This window comes from Rattus rattus, chromosome 2 (assembly GCF_011064425.1).
Source record: "Rattus rattus isolate New Zealand chromosome 2, Rrattus_CSIRO_v1, whole genome shotgun sequence".
NCBI classification, from domain to species: Eukaryota; Metazoa; Chordata; class Mammalia; order Rodentia; family Muridae; genus Rattus; species Rattus rattus.
In genome coordinates, this window is record NC_046155.1 from 18,797,533 (window position 1) to 18,813,053 (window position 15,521).

General features: G+C 41.6%; 1 protein-coding gene across 1 annotated transcript in view; it reads left to right on the top strand.

Annotated features, from left to right (window-relative positions):
• The window catches only part of Trpm6 (transient receptor potential cation channel subfamily M member 6), a 140,504-nt gene that overhangs the window by 36,914 nt on the left and 88,069 nt on the right, over positions 1–15,521 (top strand). The window contains exons 5-11 of the mRNA XM_032891699.1: positions 1,805–2,018; positions 2,533–2,657; positions 5,308–5,479; positions 9,217–9,385; positions 10,668–10,791; positions 13,201–13,273; positions 13,396–13,496. Of these exons, the coding sequence (XP_032747590.1) occupies positions 1,805–2,018; positions 2,533–2,657; positions 5,308–5,479; positions 9,217–9,385; positions 10,668–10,791; positions 13,201–13,273; positions 13,396–13,496 (978 nt within the window). The remainder of the gene's footprint in view (positions 1–1,804; positions 2,019–2,532; positions 2,658–5,307; positions 5,480–9,216; positions 9,386–10,667; positions 10,792–13,200; positions 13,274–13,395; positions 13,497–15,521) is intronic.

Sequence of the window (15,521 nt, forward strand, 5' to 3'; positions counted from 1 at the left end):
GCACTTGGAGCCATGGGTCTGTCCATGTATAGTCTTTAGGTAGTGGTTTAGTCCCTGGGAACTCTGGTTGGTTGGCATTGTTGTTCTTATGGGGCTGCAAACCCCTTCATCTCCTTCAATCCTTTCTCTAATTCCTCCAACGGGGGGGTCCCATTCTCAGTTCAGTGGTTTGCTGCTTGCATTCGCCTCTGAATTTGACATGGTCTGGCTGTGCCTCTCAGGAGATATCTATATCTGGTTCCTGTCAGGATGCACTTCTTAGCTTCAACAATCTTATCTAGTCTTGGTTGCTGTATAATATGGGGCACATGTGGGGCAGGCTCTGAATGGCCGTTCCTTCAGTCTCTGCTTGGTCAGAATTTCTAATATTTTCATTATGAAATGAAGTGGTCCTATAGTAGCAACTTCAAAGATGAATAGTAAACTGCTTCAAGCTGTTAACATCATTTTAGAGTCTGTTGTGGTAATTTATACTTGCTTGTATGGAAAGTTCCACCCATGCTTTCTTTTGGCATAGACCCGGAGCTCATGGTTTCCTAGTGCCTGCCTTTCTATTCATAACACTGACTTACTCCTACTTGTTGGTTGGTATTCTGTTTGAAGAAGGCAAATTTGCCTCACTGTGCAGAACTAATTGGCTTGTAGCCAGTCATGCCCTGAAATGTCAGGCCAGCTGCAGATAATCAGTGAATCTCCCAGGTGACTTTACTGATCTTTTCTTTGATTGTACTCTCAAAGATGAGTTATTTTTTTCATTTGTGTGTTATCTTTTCTTTATTCACTTTATATCATACTCACAGTCCCCCTCCTGGTCACCCTCTCCCATAATCCTTCCCCCTGCCTCCTCGCCTCTGAGTGGGAAGGGGCTCTCTGGGTATTACCCTACCCTGGCACATCAAGTCTCTGTAAGGCTAGGCACATCCTCTCGCACTGAGGCCAGACAAGGCAGCCCAGTTAGAAGAATATATCTCACTGAGAGGGAGCAGCTTTTGGGATAGCCCCTGCTCCATTTGTTCAGAATCCACACGAAGACCAAGTTGCACATCTGCCACTTATGTGCAGGAGGCCAGGTCCAGCCTGTGTATGTTATTTTGTTGGTGGTTCAGATTGTGAGAACCCCAAGGGTCCAGGTTAGTTGACTCTATTAGTTTCCTGTGGAGTTCCTATCTCTTTCAGGTTCCTCAGTCCTTCCTCCTATTCTTCCATAAGAGTCCCAAGCTCCATTCACTGTCTGAGTCAGCTGCTGAGTGGAGCCTCTCAGAGGACACTCATGCTAGGCTCCTGTTGAGTGCAGTTATTCTGAAAAGAAAAATTTCTCATAGGAATAATCATAGGCAAAGAGATGATTTGTGGGTGCACTAAAAGGACAATATATATATGTTCTTGCACCTACATTTTTAAAATTTTTCATATGTATAAAAAAGACCAAGGAAATGCAAACCTGTGGCATTTATAAACAGTCACATTTCATCTGCTTTGCAAAGCTTTCTCCAAATAGCTTTGGTGATACACCGATGAAGTATTTTTTTTTCCCTCACTTCCAGTCTTCTGGAGAACTGTGGAGACCAAACCTCTAACTGGAGGAAGTGTCCCGTAGTGATTTATAATTCCCTGGAGGAAGTTGGAAAGAATGTGGAACCTTTAAAAGCAAACATTTCCCTTAGGTGAAGTTAAACTTTGAGAGAGACCCTGGATACATCTAGACAAGCTATGGCTACCTTAGTGGGTCTCCTGTGTGTTCATTGTCTCTACTGACTAGCATGCTTCCCTGTGTTCTGTTCATGGGTCTGCGCTGCTCTTCCAGTACATTAGAACTTCTTGGGATACCAAATCAGATCATCTGTTGCACTTAATGTTGAAAGAGTGGAATATGGAGCTGCCGAAGCTTGTGATCTCTGTTCATGGGGGTCTTCAGAACTTCAAGATGCCCTCCAAGCTCAAAGAGACCTTCAGCCAGGGGCTGGTCAAAGCTGCAGAGACCACAGGAGCATGGATAATTACTGAAGGCATAAACTCAGGTAAAGTTCACACCTGACTCCCTCCCCATTTCAAACTGTGAATCAGGTAGCCTGATATTGACTCGCTGTTCCGCAGCACTCACAGGAGATATGGTGATATTAGGGAGAATGACAAACAAGTGCAAACCAAAATACCCACCACCAACAGAGTGGTCTCTGAACCTCATGCTTTTACATCACAGGTAATCTATAGGCTACTTTACTGGTACACTGGAGAACACTAGAACACTCATGATGTCAAGCAGTGCATGGAACATTCTAGCAAGGCAAGAGTAGTGTCTGTCATTAGAATTGGTCAAAGAAGAGGAAAACTATGCAGCTCTTTTGTTCAGTAGTAAGAAGTAGAGAGATTACGAGAGGAGAGAGACAGTCAAGAACCCTGCATCTTAATTATACTGTGCTCAGAGACTACCTTAAAAATGGTGTTTTACATACAATTGTCTATTTGTGTCTGTCAGGACCTTTGTTTAGCATGATCTGTGAGCTCAAATTTGATTCTACTCTGGTTTCGTAGGAGTGTCCAAGCATGTTGGGGATGCCCTAAAAGCCCATTCCTCTATGTCTTTGAGGAAAATCTGGACAGTTGGAATCCCTCCTTGGGGTGTCATTGAGAACCAGAGAGAGCTGGTTGGAAAAGATGTGAGTAGACAGTCCTTTACATCAGAGGGAAATAAACATCTGTCTCATTTGCCTGCTTTACAATGTGCCCAAATGTTGATAAGACACCTCAAATGTAATAAATTCCAAACCATCATCTGTCTTCCTGCTACATCTGTCACCCTATCTCACAAAAATGCCAGTTCTCTCTTACAGCTGCTGAAGCCAAAAAGCTTGAATTAAGCCTAGAAGGACCGCTTTGTGATATGTCTCAAACCTGACCTGTCAATCAACTCTCAGCTCCACTTTCAGAATATTTCCAGACTCTGACTTCTTCCCCTTCCACTGCCATTGAGGCAGATGCAAGCAGCCATGTTTTGACATCCAAATGCTTGTAGGAGTCTTTTTTTTACTCTTGTCTTCTGTTGTAGTCTAGCCTCAACACAACAGCTGAATAATTCCTATAAAATATAAATTGGACCATGTTCTTCTCTTTGTCAATTCTTCAGTGGGTCCATGCTTCACCCACCCAATGTATAGAGCCTCTGCAGTGTTATGCACGAGTATAGTACACAGTTTAGTTGGCCCCTTCTAGTTCTCTTGCCTCAGCTTATGCTCTGCTTCACTTGTACCTGTGTTTTGATTGTGTATGTGCATGTGTGTGAATATGTATATGTATGTGCTTGTGTATGTGGACATGGATGTGCACATATGTTAATGTAGACTTGTGTGGAGGCCAGGACACAACATTGCTATTATTCCTGAGGTGCCCTATCCCTCCCCATTTTTTCTTTTGAGATAGCATCTCATATGGGCTTCTTACTGAGTAGGCTAGGCAGCCCAGCCAGAGAATCCCAGGGATCTGCCTGTTTTATCTTCCAAGTGCTCCCAATACAAACATGTACTACCCTGCTTGGCTTTTTTCCCACCTCTCCTTCCCCACTTTCTTTTTTTCTTTTTCTAAAATGTGCATTCTGGGGATTGACTGTAGGTCATAGTAAGCTCTTTGCCATATGACCCTTCTTCCCAGACCCCTGTTTCTGTGTCTGTTGGAAGGGAATGGACTGAGCCCTCTGAGCCATTGCCAGAGTCCCTATCTATTTCAAAAACATAATGACAGAATATTACACCATGAGTCTGATATTTGTTGTTTGATCATTTAACAGTTATTTTCTTGTGTCAGATAAGTAAGCAATGGCCATGGTTTATTTTACTTTTATTTTGGAAAATCACACATATAAGACAGTGGCAAGGTTAGAACCATGAGCTCTTACGTGCCATTCCCCAGTTTAAACAACTGTTAATTTGTTGTCGCATTTTGTTTCATGCATTCTTCTATCCATTTCCAAATAACAGTGTTCATTATTTTGAAGCAATTTCCAGACATCAAATAGTTGTATCTGTAAAATATGTATTCTTAAATTTCTCCTTTTTAGGCAACTCATGAATTAGTAGCACTTTCCTGCAGGCAGGACTTTCCCACGCGCGTCCTTCATTTTGTTGACATCTTCTTTCTGCTCTCCTCCCCCAGTTCTAGCTTAACCCTTTCCACCCCAGCATCTCCTCCATCTACTTTGATATCACACATGTTCTAGATCATTCCCCTGCCATCTACGCCTTGCTCACCTCCTGTCCCTTTACTTGATCTTTTGCCTCTACAGACATTCACCCCAGCTTAAACAAAGACATCTAAGAATTGAAGCTGTGCATAAATGAAAGCCAAAGATGGGCATCTTTTATTTCATACTTTCTATTACAAACCTTAAAATTCGTATATTTGCTTACATGACCAGTGCATATATTTATCAGATTAACTGCTTTCAGTAGTACGGAATATAATATTCACAATATTGTAGAAAATAGATGATAATGTCCATCTTCTTTTTATTCTTCTTTTATACAATGCATCCTGGCCAGAGTTTCCCCTTACTCTGCTCCTCAGGGTTTCTCCTAGTCTGTCTTAAAACACATGCTTTTTTGTTTGTTTTGTTGTGTCTTTTAGTCTAAACTCCTTCCAAATATAGCATGACCACATGCAAAAAACTGATAGTTAATATGTGGTCTGGGTACTACTGATAAATCTATTACTACTACTATTATCACTGCCACCAACTACACACACACACACACACACACACACACACACACACACACACACACACACACACAGTCCATGAATGTCAAATATACCTTGATGCCACATTGCTGTATTTTATCCTTCATTTCATTTGGAATATGTGAAAAAAATAGTGCTAAATGCTATTCAGAAGTACAGTAGAATAAGTTCTGGATAGTGGTGTAGTCTATAGACTGATATCCATCCTTAAACTATATTTGGGCGGTCAGAAACAAGGAAAGTATTTAGAACCACTTTAGGAATATGACTACCTAGACATCAAAGTCCATGGTTATGTGCTTATCTTGCTGAACAGGGCAGGGTATGTTTGGGTATTGTTGAATTTGCCTTTTTCATGCACTGTGAGGTGAATATTGATATAGGACCTCATTTGATCTATAAGAAATGGGGTCTTTTTAGAAAAAGATAAGCTTGTCGAGAAACACCATCCTAAATTGTGATACTTTTAATCTTGAAAAGTTCTTCAGTAGTATACAGGGATGGGGTTTAGGATCAGTGAGGTCTGGGTAGACTTTGAAGTCTGACACTCTTTTGTCCTTTTGTCCTGTCTCTCAGGTGGTGTGCATGTACCAGACCCTGAGTAACCCACTGAGCAAGCTCACCACACTCAACTGTATGCACTCTCACTTCATCCTGTGTGATGATGGGACTGTGGGCAAGTACGGAAATGAAGAGAAGCTCAGGCGGAACCTGGAGAAGCATCTCTCAATGCAGAAGATACACACCTGTAAGTTCTGTCAGAGCTCAGCATCTAGCTGGGGGCTTGCTAGTGAACAAGTTACCTCCTTACCATCTGCTAAGTGATCACTGTCTCAGAGCAGCCAGGTCATCCAGTTAGCACAGGCTAGCCAAAAGATAGACGGAAGCAGAATATATGTTGATACAGAATTGTTGGTGACAATAGGACGGAAGTAATCTTTGGTGGGACAGGATAGTCAGAGGTTTATTATGAATGAAACCTTAGCAAAGCCTCCAAGAGAATGTAGGACCAGGTAGAGAAAGAAGGGGTGGGGGAGTTTCCATGTGTAAATGGGAATAATTAAAGGACATGAACCTGCAAGGAATATGTATCTAAGCTTTGATTGTCAAGGGAGACTGACATTTCATGCGTGGGCCCAGTGACTTTAGATAGGGAAGGGGTTAAAATCAGAAATAAGGATAGAAGTTAAAACTAGATAGGGCTTTGGAAATAAAGGCATAGAAGGCTTATGCTTCGTGCTGTGCTCACACAACTACTTTAAGAAAGTCATTGAGGTAGGTCTGGAGAGTATGTGTAGCAGACTGTGGTCAATCCCATTGGCAAGGTGCACAATAGTCACATAGTAGCTTGCTTGTCTAGCATGTATGAGGCTCCGTTCAAACCCAGCATTGTGAAGAGCCACCCTCACTTCCCCAAAGCAGCAATAGCAGCAGCTACTGGAGCAGCAACAGCAAATGACCTTTTTATTATTTTTTAATATTTAATTAATTAATTAATTAATTAATTAATTTTTTGTGGGAAAGGAGTACTAGGCAGGCAGGTTAGAGAGCCCTTACAGGAAGGGTTTCTGAAGAATGGAGATCTTTCATTCAGGCATCACTATGTGGGCCCTGTGTTGTATTGAGCTACATCTTCCATAAGATACCTGTACCTTTCAGGGGGCTCAGGTTCTTTGCATCCTTTGAGTATAGGCTGGAAAATAAATTCCTTTAGTTTTTGTTCGTGTTCCTTTGAGGCAACAGGATATGTGAGGCAGAGACCACTCTGTCTTTACTGTCTGTGACCTTGGGCAATAGAGTTAATACCTACTAAGCTTTTAAACTTTTTAAGTGTAAGGATTCGTCTACCTCTAAGTATTGTTGCAAACTGAGAGAAACGTGTTCAATATGGTCTTAGTTTTCTCCCCTGTTGCTGTCATGAAATACTCTGACAGCAGCAACTTCAGGAGGACAGAGCTTGATCTCGCTCTCAGTTTGAGAAGATGGTCCACCATGGTGGGTCATCAAGGCAACAGCTGCTTGAAGCAACCGGTTGCATCACATCCGCAATCAGGAAGCAGAGAAAGGAGTGCACGCTAGTGCTCAGCAGGCTTTCTCCACTTTATACAATCCAGGATGCTCTGCCCAGAGAATGATCCTGCTAACATTCACAATGGGTCTTCCCACATCAATACGTGCAATCAAGATTATCTCCCACAGGCATGCACAGAGGGCCGTCTCCCAGAGGAGTCTAAATTCTTTCTAGTTATCAACTCACACTGACCATGATAGATGTGGTTAGAAGTATCAGGTGCACAGTATATCTTTAATCAGTTTCTAGTTCTTTCTTCCTCCTCTCTCTTGGTACAGTCGTATGGAAGTTCTTATGTACTGAGTCCTGATCTTCGTACATGGTGTGCTCATGGTGGATTGCATATTTGTCTTTACTATTCATATAATTTGACAGAAGGAAGATATGTAACTACTCATTATTTAATTCTAAAAACAATAAAAGTGTCTTTGAAATTGCTGGCAAGCCTTCCTTATTAGCAAAAATGCTTATAAAAATAAAATAAGAAATGAAGTATAATGGCTTACGTTAGACTTGCTGTAGGAATCCCTGGCCTCCGGACGTTGGCAATGGAACAGGACCAATGAACAGTAACTGTTTGTCAGTCATTGTCATGTCAAGGAAGGAAGCATAGGTTCAGGGCCCCTGCTTCTCCTGGTAATTTTACTGTGGTCTCCACAGGAGAAGGTATTGTTTCTCAAGATGACTGTGTCGGAGCTGTTATCTTAGAGAACCATGGTCTTCCTGATTATTATTGTGTTGTACTGTGTGTGCTTACTGTCTTTTCTCCAAGTATACAAAGAATTAAAGACACACATATATGTGGTTACACTGCTTACAGAATTTGACCATCTGTCTGTCTGTCTCCTGCTATGCTTCCCCCCAACCCCCCTTTATCCATTCCTCCCTTCCATGAAGTATTTCCATGAGACAGGCTCTTCCCATGTAGCTCAGGCTGGACTCCCTTTTTTCCTTTCAAATGTCTAGACCTTTATTCTTTTAAACATAATATTTTAATTGATTTTCTAGGAATCTCACATAATGCATCCTGATCAGAAGTCACGGGGGAGAGGGAGGGGATGTAGGAGGACTTGGAGGTCTTCTTCATTCCTATTGGCAGGAAGCAGCCAACATCTCTCTAATGAGACTTCCTAGCACTAGGTGTTTTAATTTTTAACAGAAAATAATAATTAAATTTACCTTTTAAAAACTATAGACAAAAATAAAGTTGTATGTAGTACTAGGGTACCATGAATGAACTGTTTATTACTCAAAAGCAGGTTAAACATCTCTCCTGTTTCCTTATGATGGACATGTTCAAAATCCTGATGGAGCTTTCTGATGTGCACCCATATCGTTGTTATCAGTACTCATCATTTAGGTTAGCACAATACCTGTTTCTGAGGGCAGGGGATGGCCAGAGGAAGGGCGCAGCATGGTCCTGAAAACTTTATCCAAAGTGAAGTTCTTGGTTGCTCAGGACGAATATAAAACATTGTCCATCAATTTTTCTCTGTTGAAATGTAAAATCAAATATATAAATATAAAAGTAACAAATTGATTAGTGAATAATGTTCAATTTTAAATAAGATGTTTAAAGTCAAGCTGAGCATAGCACTTCATCTCGTAATGTAGTACTCAAGAGGTTAATGGACTGTGAGTTTAAGGCCAACCTCAGTAAACTATGTCGTTAAATAGTCAAATACCAAAAAGTCAGTTTTTAACATTTCCTTAAATTGTCACCTTCTGCACTGTTAGTGGTTTATTGTTTATTCTTCCAGAGATTTCTGTCCACTTATAGAACATGCTATTGCTATAGATCTGAGCATACCTACATAGAAAATACATATTTATACATGGGGTTTTGAAAATACAAATAAGATGTATTATAAATACCTTTTTATAAGTTTTTCATTTAGTAGCTTTTATAAAGGAATCCCCACAGTTGCTGCAGCTTTTTTTGTCTTCTTTCTTTGATAAGGTAATATCTAATCATGATAAGAAATTCAAACACTGAAAGTTATACCATGCAGAAACAGAAAAGACATTGAAGGTTGTCCTTGCCACCATTAAAAGCTACTGAGCTGACAAAGTCTGGCTGATTTGATCAATGGCAGAGACACTCGTATCTCTCACACAGTTCTGCTTACTTTGAAATTCTTTAGAATTGTAACAATGAAACATTAAAATGTTCTAAGGCCTTTTGAAAACAATATTGAAAGCTTTTTATTGATCTTTTACCCACAAGAAGTTTGAAGATGCCCTCAGCATATCTGCTACATTTTATCTGAAGTCCAAGTTTCTGATTTGGTGTTGATCTGAGGAAGCAGGAAGATAACAGTAGCAGGAGAAGGACTTAAGTATAGAAGTCAAGGTGGCTGGATGACAGAGACAGGACAGCTTTGTAACAGCTTTGTATTTGACACCTGAAACAGGCTCAAGGCAAGGTGTACCTGTGGTGGGACTGGTGGTGGAAGGAGGCCCCAATGTCATCCTCTGGGTATGGGAGACTGTCAAGCACAAGGAGCCTGTGGTGGTGTGTGAGGGAACCGGCAGAGCTGCTGACCTCCTGGCCTTCACCTACAAACATTCGGAGGATGGAGGGTGAGTTGTTGATTATTAATTCTTCCCCTTTGGACTTTCACGCTGTGCATTTTCCTGGACTAGATACTGACACAGCACAGGCCAAGACAGTCACTCCTCTTCCAGTGACTGGACTTGTACCTCAGACTCCTAACCAGGAGAGTTGCAATCTTCTTTTTTTTTTTTTCTTTACTTTTTTCTTAGATATATTTCTTTACTTACATTTCAAAAGTTATTCCCCTTCCCAGTCTCCTGTCCATAAGCCCCCATTCCCTCCCCCATACAGGTATTCACCCATACATCCCCCTTACTGCCTCCCCCATATTCCCCTGCACTGGGGGTCCAACCTTGGCAGGACCGAGGGCTTCCCCTTCCACTGGTGCCCAACAAGGCTATTCTCTGCTACATATGCAGTTGGAACCCTGGTTAGTTCAGTATAGTCTTTCGGTAGTGGTTTAGTCCCTGGAAGCTCTGGTTGGTTGGCATTGTTGTTTTTATGGGGTTGCAAGCTCCTTCAACTCTTTCAATCCTTCCTCTAATTCCCCCAAAGGGGGTCCTGTTCTCAGTTCAGTGGTTTGCTGCTAGCATTGACCTCTATATTGGACATGCTCCGATATGTGTCTCTCAGGAGAGATCTATATCCGGTCCCTTTCAGCATGCACTTTTTAGCTTCGTCAATCTTTTCTAGTTTTGGTGGCTGTATATATGTGGGTCACAGGTGGGGCAGGCTCTGAATGGCCATTCCTTCAGTCTCTGCTCTAAACTTTGCCTCCATATCCCCTCCTGTGGATATTTTTGTTCCCTCTGTTAAGGAGTGGGGCATCCACATTTTGGTCATCCTTCTTCTTGAGCTTCCTGTGGTCTCTGGATTGCATCTTGGGTAATTCGAGCTTTTTGGCTACTATCCACTTATCAATGAGTGCATACCAAGTGTGTTTTTCTGTGATTGAGTACAGTTGCAATCTTCTTAGCAGAACAATGGACCACCATTTTAGGGGTTCAGACTGTGTGAGAGCATTATGCCCAAACTGTGAAAACTTACTGCTTTCTTAAATCCTTTCAGTTTGAGAATACTACCTTAGGCTGTATTGCTTCAGGGGGCCTGGGAGATGAATGTTCCTCACATTAAAATTTGCTCTTTTCTGCACCCCTCTGCCCCTGCCATGCATTTGACTCTTACTTATGGGCTGTCTTGAGGTCCCCTTCTCAGTAGGGTGCCCAGAGGGAGTTTCTTGCATCAGTACTACTGGCTTGGTCTCTTCTTTGGGTTGCCTCAGGTTCTGCCCATTTCTTTCTCTGCCAGGATTCTACGCCCTCAGGTGAAAGAAGAGATCTTGTGTTTGATTCAGAACATGTTCAACTTTAGCCTGAGACAGTCTAAGCATCTTTTCCAAATTCTAATGGAGTGCATGGTACACAAGGATTCTGTAAGTATGATGAGTTGATGACTCTTAAAACAGCCACCTTCCAGAAATCAAACATTTATTTTCACATTAAAATACATGGAATACCTATTTTGAACTTCGATGGATGTAATTCGGCAGAATTTGACCCTTGAGTTTTGTAAACTTGGCTTCTTGTTGTTCCACCTTCACTTCTGCCCTTCGTGCTTCAAATGTCAGAATCTATTTACGACAAAGCCCTTAGAAAGACAGTATTACAGAAGAGTTACCAAACATAAATACTTGCAAGGGCTGATAGAGCAGCTCAGGTATGTAGTGAACCCATCTGCTGTGTTAGATGACTACATTATAGCATCTTGAGTGAGACTTGCAGGAGGGCACCTTGTGTACATTGGACACCGGCAAATTTGAGGATAAAGCATGCAGTAGCAAATGTAGTTGAGCTGAGTATGGTGGCATACGTCTTTAATACCAGCACTCGCAGAGGCAGAGGCAGAGGCAGAGGCAGAGGCAGAGGCAGAGGCAGAGGCAGAGGCAGAGGCAGAGGCAGAGGGGCAGAGGGGCAGAGGCAGAGGGGCAGAGGAGAGGGGCAGAGGGGCAGAGGGGCAGAGGGGCAGAGGGGCAGAGGCAAGTTCATTTATGTAGTGGCTTCCAAGCTAGGCAGAGCCACAGAGTTAGACCCTGCCTCAAGCAAAGCAAAGCAAAGAAAAGTAAACAAACAAACAAACAAACAAACAAGGCAATGACTATAAAGAAGACTCAGGAGAACTGCTTTATGTTTCAGGGAACTGATTCCAAAATATGTATTGAAGACTACTAGGATGACGGGAAGCAGAAAATTAGAGTAAAAATGCAGATATATTGTCATTTGTAGTACTCTCTCCAGAAATGGGAGTCTTAGCAAAATCATAAAGGGATGGTGTTGGTGCTGAAGCTTCTGACCTTACAGAACCAACGGAACAAGTTCACGTCTGTCAAGAACGCACACGAAAGGCCCTTTGCATCTTCAGTGAGCACAGTCCTGTGTATAAGTAACCGCAGGCTTTTAAATCTACTCTTCTATCTGAAATTGCCCCAGGACTGAGTTCAAGAAGGCGATGGTTGCTCAACTCCATTTTTGAAATTATGCAGCTGAAGGCTAGATATTTCATGTGGTTTGTCCAGTCATCCAGTTAAGAACGGGGAGGTGTTATCTGGGCTCAGAGGTGACACCCTGCCATGCTTTGCATAATTTGAAGAAAAGGCCATGTGAAAGAGATCCCTGTAGTGCTCGCCTGTGTAATATCACCGAGCAGTGAGCAGAACGAGTGAGAGAGGCAAAGGTGGAAAACGGGGCTGCGCACATCACAGCAGTTGAGCTCTGTGGAGTTGGTGGTTGAAGGTTGATTTTGCTTATGCACACGGTAGCATGATGGGTAAAAGGATCCAACATGTGCAGATATATTAGCATAGTTTTAAAATAGGGCCTTGAGTAGGTTATTTTTAGTTGTGTCCTTTTATTCCCAGAATCGTTGTCATTTTGTGGATATGTAACTTAGATTTGGTGGCTTTAAGCTACATCCCCAAGGTGGGCTAGTTAGTTAGTCCTACTTGGGACCATAACTTGCCGTTCCTGGCTTTTTTTTTCTGTCAATGTAGCTTCCTGTATTACAGGAAATATATTTTAATTTGGAAAGGTATAGTATGTAGTATTGTAAATAGGTAAAAATGTAGGTAAAGTCTAGGAAGGATACCAAAAAAAAAGGACAATGATAAAGATCATGTATGCACAGACAAAAGGATACAAGGGACATAAAGAAGAAAACAATTTTGGGGAGGACACAAGGAGGGGTGCAAGAGAATCGGAGAGTGGGGAGATAGGAGAAACAAGAACCACAAAAACATCCTACTTTGCTAAAAACTCTCACAACACATAATCTGATTTATTTTAAAAGTCGTTCACACATTGTATGACCTGTGCATATGAACACTGGGAAGAATGCAGTTCATTGTACCATCCCTGGGGTCCGTGGTCATCATACTGAGTTTAGGGCAAATGTTTGAGGATTCACTGAAGAAAAGGTCTTAGTCTCTAAATTTAAGCGAGCGCACAGCCGTTTGCCATTCTGCAGGAGGAATGAGTTGATTTGTTTTGGGAGGAAACTCAGAGGCCCCCACCCTGAGGCAGGTAAGTAGTAATCTACACATGGGATTTTTAAAGTTTGTTTTTTCCCAAGGTGCCTCTAATTTTTGTCCCCTTCCAAGATGCCTCTAATTTTTGTCCCCTTATTTGAAAAGTTTTTCTCCTACAAGTAAAATAGAATCATGGTGTTTTGAAATGGCAAAGCAAGGAATATTTTCTCCCGTGGCTTAAATGCTGACCTTATGGTATCACTTGGAGGCATTTCTCAGGTAGCTTCTAAGCTGTGGCTTTCTGATGTTTACCCATCACAGATTACCATATTTGATGCTGATTCTGAGGAGCACCAGGACCTCGATTTGGCAATCCTCAAGGCTTTGCTGAAGGGTGAGTGACTTAACAGATCTGCAATTCCATCTCACTTCCTGGCCTCATGTTCTAGAAGTTTCTGTGCTTTTCAACTAGATATCTTTGATAGAATATATTATTATTCCTTTCTTTTTCCCTAGGTACAAGCTTATCCATATCAGAACAGTTAAATCTGGCAATGGCTTGGGATAGAATGGACATTGCCAAAAAACATATCCTAATTTACGGACAACATTGGAAGGTATAATGAAAATGATGTTACTTGAAATATTTTGCATATTAGTTTGTTATGGGGGAATAAAGACAAAAATTGGAGAAGAACCATTTATCATTCTGATGTCCAGGTACCCAGGGAAGCAAAGGCATGCCTCTTCCTTCGTTTGTTTCCCTGAAAACAAAATTTCTCTGGCTTCATGAAGGCTGAAATAGGAAGTTAGTATCAATAGTGATCAAGAGACTGGAAAGATTTCAAACGTTTCTTAATGAATGTGATTTTGCTTTGATTATTTCGAACTTAAATATTATCTTAGTGGTCTTTTTTTTTACATAAAAATGTAGAATTTATAGTGAAACACATGGAGATTACTACAAGAAGACTAAATAGATTCTGAGCCCTTCCCTCTTAACCCATTGACAACACCGTGTGCTTCCTTCTGTCACTGTACTTGCCTTTCTTTGCACTCTGTCATCGGTGTCATCGTAAAGGGCCAGTCTGGATCACAAGGCTAACATGTCTACAGGAATCCCTTGTAACTAAACCAAGATAAGAACTGGTGTGGTCTGAATTGACTATACAAGTGGCAAACAAAGATGAAGGGAATAATTATTGCCAAGGGAAAACCTTCTTCCACAGGTTGTTCTTGCAAAGACTCGTGGGTCACCTCCAAGGTCAGCATCCCGTGAGAGTGAAGGCCATTCTGTTTCCTGTCACACCACTGACACGTGGGTTATGGTAACAGTTGTCCAGGATAAGTTGTAGACACTTTCTCTGAAAATGCTGGCTCTGCTGGAGAGCTTAGTTGTCTGATAGACGTCCACTCGAGTGGGAAGCAGGGCTTGGCGTCTTTGTCTTCATATTGTCTGCTCTTTAGCCGCTCAGTTTTCAGTCAAACTCTGCTCTACATGTAGAAATGCGGGTCATTTGGAAAATGATTTGTTCAAGAGTATAATGAAGGATTATCTTGACCACTGCCAACTGGAGTGGGGCTGTGCTCCTTCTACTTCCTCAACTCAAACACTGACAGTCCCTCATCCCTGCGACGAGGCCAAGAAGTTTCTGCAAGAAAGGACAGATAATACTCCCAAGCTCTTGAATGGAGCTGCATATTTCTTAGTCCTCCAAGTACAAGACCAGGATGTTTGTGCATAAGAGGGATATTGTTGGAAACTGTGCTTATGACTAATGGACAATCACCAAATCTTAGATCACTCCCCTAAAAGAACCAATCAAAGCCTTTTGCTGGCGTGAGCAGCTGGCCTCCTCTGGCTTGAGCTCATTTCTACTGTTACCTGCTGCACGATGTTACCCTCTGCTATCCATACTAGAAATCAGTGAAAAGCAGGAAAGATGTGTTTGATATTAGTGATAATACTAATTAGTATTTTACTTAAATTTTTAGTTGTGATTATACCTCAATTGTGTTTCATTCAAACTAACAGATGCACATGGTTTAAAATATCAAATAAGGGTACAAGACTATGAAATTTGTGATTTTTCTGTTATAATGAGCCTTTACACTTGATATTTTTGACTGTTCATGATACTTGTAACTTTCTAAATTATAAATTTTATCACATAATAACTTCTGATTCATCAGTATTAGAAACTTCTTGGCCTTTCTGCCTTGTGAGGCTCACCCTGTAGTGTTCAAGGCTGCCTTCTGGTTTTAGTGCTTGGTTGAGTTCTTAGATTTCCCTCACTAGCATGGGATCGTCTTTCCCCTCTGTTATGTTTACTATTCCTCAAGACTCCTTTTGTAGCTTTACTCTTTGGTAATGGTGGCATGAATTAGCAACTTCTGGAGAAAGAGCATGGGAGAAAAATCTCCAAAGGACCTAACAGATGGCTATATTTTAATTCATGCTTAGAGATATTTTTATTTTTGTTATTATTTTGTTGGTGTTGTTGAAAGTTGTGGTGTAGGTGTTGGTGTTGGTGTTGGTGATGATGGTGATGGTGTGTGTGTGTGTATGTGTGTGTGTGTGTGTGTGTGTGTGTGCGTGCATGTGTGAGTGTGCACATGCCATGACACCCAAGTGGAAACAA